Source organism: Manihot esculenta, chromosome 2 (assembly GCF_001659605.2).
Source record: "Manihot esculenta cultivar AM560-2 chromosome 2, M.esculenta_v8, whole genome shotgun sequence".
NCBI classification, from domain to species: Eukaryota; Viridiplantae; Streptophyta; class Magnoliopsida; order Malpighiales; family Euphorbiaceae; genus Manihot; species Manihot esculenta.
The window spans coordinates 21,125,883-21,129,563 of NC_035162.2; the positions used below are offsets into that span (position 1 = coordinate 21,125,883).

Here is a 3,681-nt window from a genome sequence, read left to right on the forward strand (position 1 = left end):
ATATTTTTAATATATTAATAAAAATATTAATTAATTTTTATTAATTTTTAACTATAAATATTTTATTTTTAATTTTTATAATTTAAAAAATTTTTTAATTAATTTTTTAATTTTTATATTGAGAATATTTTAAATTTTTTTATAATATTTAATAAAAAATTAATTAATAAATTTTTTATAATGTTAAAATTATTTTAATAAAATTTTTAAAATTGAGAGATAAATGGTGGATTTCAACATATTATAAAGATTAATAGTAATTTTATCTTATAAAAATAATAAAAAATTAAATAAACATTTTTTTTTAATTAACCGAATATCTCCTGCATTTCTCATTTTAGCCTCAATATAATTTTAGATATTCTAACAATGTGAAGGCGTGAAGCAACTAGGAGCTAATGGACTCCAAGGACTCCAAAATCTCCACTGCCACCTCCTTCAGGCGGCCGTCCAATCGCCTTCTCTATGACCGCCGTTACGGTTGGGTGTAAGAATCTCTCTATTTCTAGGTTTTGGTGTCAGTGTGTACAGAACTACAATTAAGGATAATTCTATTGAATTACTTTTGATTTGCAGGTTTGATGAATGGAAAGACCCCTCAGAGGAAGCCCTAGCTGGTGGCCGGGGAATGTAAGATTTTTTCACCCTTTTGCCCCACTTTTCCTACATTATCTCAGGAAGCAATCAGAGCCCTTTTCTCCCACTCATTAATCTCGTGTTTTGGTCATTCTTTTGAATTTTTCTGTGCAGGTTCTGCATATTGCCTCTAACAAAAGCTTTCCTGAATACTGCTAAGAGCTCGGTATGTTGAGTTTGGGGTTCTCTGTTATTTTAGTAAATTATAAGCGACTGTTGATTGGCTATGATGATTATGTAATGTGAATTTCTAATTTTCTATTGTGTATGACAGTAGAATTTTTTTGCACTAGCAACTTTTATGTCTTGGGAAAGAATTGAGTTGTTAGCACTTGTGCTAGAAACCCAAAAATCAAGTACTTCTACATGTACAAGTTTCAATGTATTTGTCAAAATTTACCAATAACCACTAAGGCTTAATCTCAAACTAATTGAGGTTGGCTGGTTATGTTTGAAATCTTTCCTGATCAATCTCTAAAATATTGTAAGTATTTGACACAATCTCTCCATGTCTTGTTAGGTTTCCCGCATTTCTTTCTTTCATTCCACCACTAACTTGTCCCACTTCCATACGGGGGCATTCAATGCTCTATGTTGGACATGATCAAACCATCTTACTTGACTTTTTTCTCATTTTATCCCCAATTTTTGCTTTATACACTGTCTGGCAGATGGGTCATCCCACTAAAATAATATTTTAGGAGTGGCCCTTACAACCACATATTTAGTCTAGTTTTATTTTGTATTAATGGAAAAATGCTTGTGTGTTGGTATGTTAAGTTTGTGGCATTCTGTAAAGTCCTGAGTTAGATGAGCTTTTGGTTTACTATTTTCCCTTCTCTTTCTCCTCAAAGGAAAAAAAAATGTTGGATCTGTAGATGGATGCTTTAGCCCATCTTTTTTTTTTCTTTATTTCGTCCTCTTTCTTATTTTTAATAGATTTTAGATGAGGATCTGTTTCAGACTCTGTATTCATTGCTTTCAGAATGTCTGTTGTTGTGCTGTTGAGGATAGAGTTGTCCTCTTAAAGCTTTGGATTCATCTGCATTGGCATATTTAGTTTTGCCTCTAACATGTTCAATATGTACAGGAGAAGCTATTCTAAGGATAAAGAAAAACCATTTCAAGTGAGCAATAGAAGTGGATGAATTATAAATTTTCTTGTAACATATTTTCCCTATAGCTCTTACCTTGGGATGCTTCCATGCTTTAGGATATTTCCTTGAGAACTAGCAAACCTGGAACTCTAGAATAACTATCTCAAGTAAATATATGAAGATAAACATACATCTTTGACAAAAATATCTTCATTCCTTCTCCATACATTTTCTGAATTACCTTCTACACTCTACAGTACTGCCTTCATCCTTGAGAACTATGAAGAATGCAGTTCCATAAGCAGAGTGCCTTCTGCTTTGTTTAAAGGCGAGGGTTACAATAGCTTTGGAGATTACAAATAACTTAGTTCATCATAATCATGTGTGTTACATATTGCTCGAGGTTGCCTGGATTTATTGTAGAGCAATAGTTGGACATGGCACATAATAATTGCAAGCGCACTACTAGGTTAAGTATGACATTTAATTTGATATCACAATTCAGGTAAGATTAGATTTTAATTACAGAGAGGACCTTGTGAAGGCTGAAAAGGTTTGAAATTCTCTGTTGATTATTTCTGGGGCTAATTCTGCCACATTTCTTCTAACCGTGATGTTTTACTTGATAAATTCTGTTCTAAACATGTGCTTTTTTCCTTCTCTTTCCTAATTAGTCGGTGGATTCCAGAATGATGTGTAATTTACTGAAATTTACTTTAGCATTTACCCTTTTCATTGTGGGAGGGCTTAGAGGCCTAATTTGCATACCCAAGTTTAAAAAACATGCTAAGCAAAATGCTAATGTTTACCTTAATTTAACTTTATTTACATCACTTTGAATCTGACTGTCTGAGAGAAGCGAGGCCATCATTGTAATTGAATGATGAACAAGCTGTAATTTAACTGCGTTCACTATAAAGAAAATTAAAATAGCTTTATCCACTTCACTCACATCTTCTCTTCATTTTTTCACAGATTAATCTTGCAGCAGATTTTGCTCTCAAAGTTTTGGAAAAGCCAGATCTTTTGTCTCCTCAGGCACTGCGGGCAAATCTTGATAAGCAGCTTAAAGAAGTCATTTCTTCCATAAAAACACCAGAAATCAACATCTTTGCTCTCAATGTAAAGAAATTATCCGAAACCTCCAATTTCTCTTCACATCTACAAATAGGAACAACAGAATCAGATATGACTCGAAGTATGTAAACTTCACTTCCTGTAATTTCATGTGAATCTACTTTATATTATTTCAGGTCTTTGTTGAACTTATATGGACTTTTCATGTCTACAACACATGGGGTTGTAAAAACACTATATTTGATAGATGGTGAATCTAGTTTTAACAAACTATTTTCGGCCAAGAATTTTGTCCAATGGCTTGTGATGTCACGTAGGACTTTGTCCCATGAAAGCACAGATATACATAACTATACGTCTGCTGTAATCTTTATTAACAATATGTTTTAAGTTTTTCACATTATATAAAGTTTTTTAACGTTATATAAAGTATGATATTGAAAAGGGTAGATTTGGGTAGATTGTGGTAGTGAGTAAAAGAACTTCCTTAGTATTCCATGTACTTACCACTGCCTTACTAGTTATGAATCCTACCTCTTGTTGTGGATGCGATTGATACTTATTCAAAAGTTCATGGATTATTTTGATAATATTAAAAGCACTGGTAGAATTGAAAGTGATTACTTTGAGCAAAATTCAAGATATTTAAGATTGTTAGTTTTTAATTATTTTATTTACTAGTTTTTTTTTTTTTTTTTTAACAAATTTTATCAGGTTTTTTCTTACATTTTAATTAAATTTTCGTAACTTTTATTTAGTATGATTAATTTTGAGAGAATTTAAAACAATTGAAGTCTCTCTTTAATTTTTTTTTATAAAACTAATAATATAAAATTTTAATTCTTTTAAATTATCGTTAAAATTAATTTTA

The 3,681-nt window shown here is 31.2% G+C and overlaps 1 protein-coding gene across 1 annotated transcript; it reads left to right on the forward strand.

Moving 5' to 3' along the window:
• Nucleotides 1-337: 337 nt before the first annotated feature.
• Nucleotides 338-3,107, forward strand: LOC110607483. Its single transcript, XM_021746606.2, has 4 exons — nucleotides 338-487; nucleotides 577-630; nucleotides 751-802; nucleotides 2,709-3,107. The coding sequence occupies exons 1-4, from the start codon at nucleotides 399-401 to the stop codon at nucleotides 2,937-2,939; spliced, it is 426 nt and encodes a 141-aa protein (XP_021602298.1). The 5' UTR covers nucleotides 338-398; the 3' UTR covers nucleotides 2,940-3,107.
• Nucleotides 3,108-3,681: the final 574 nt, after the last annotated feature.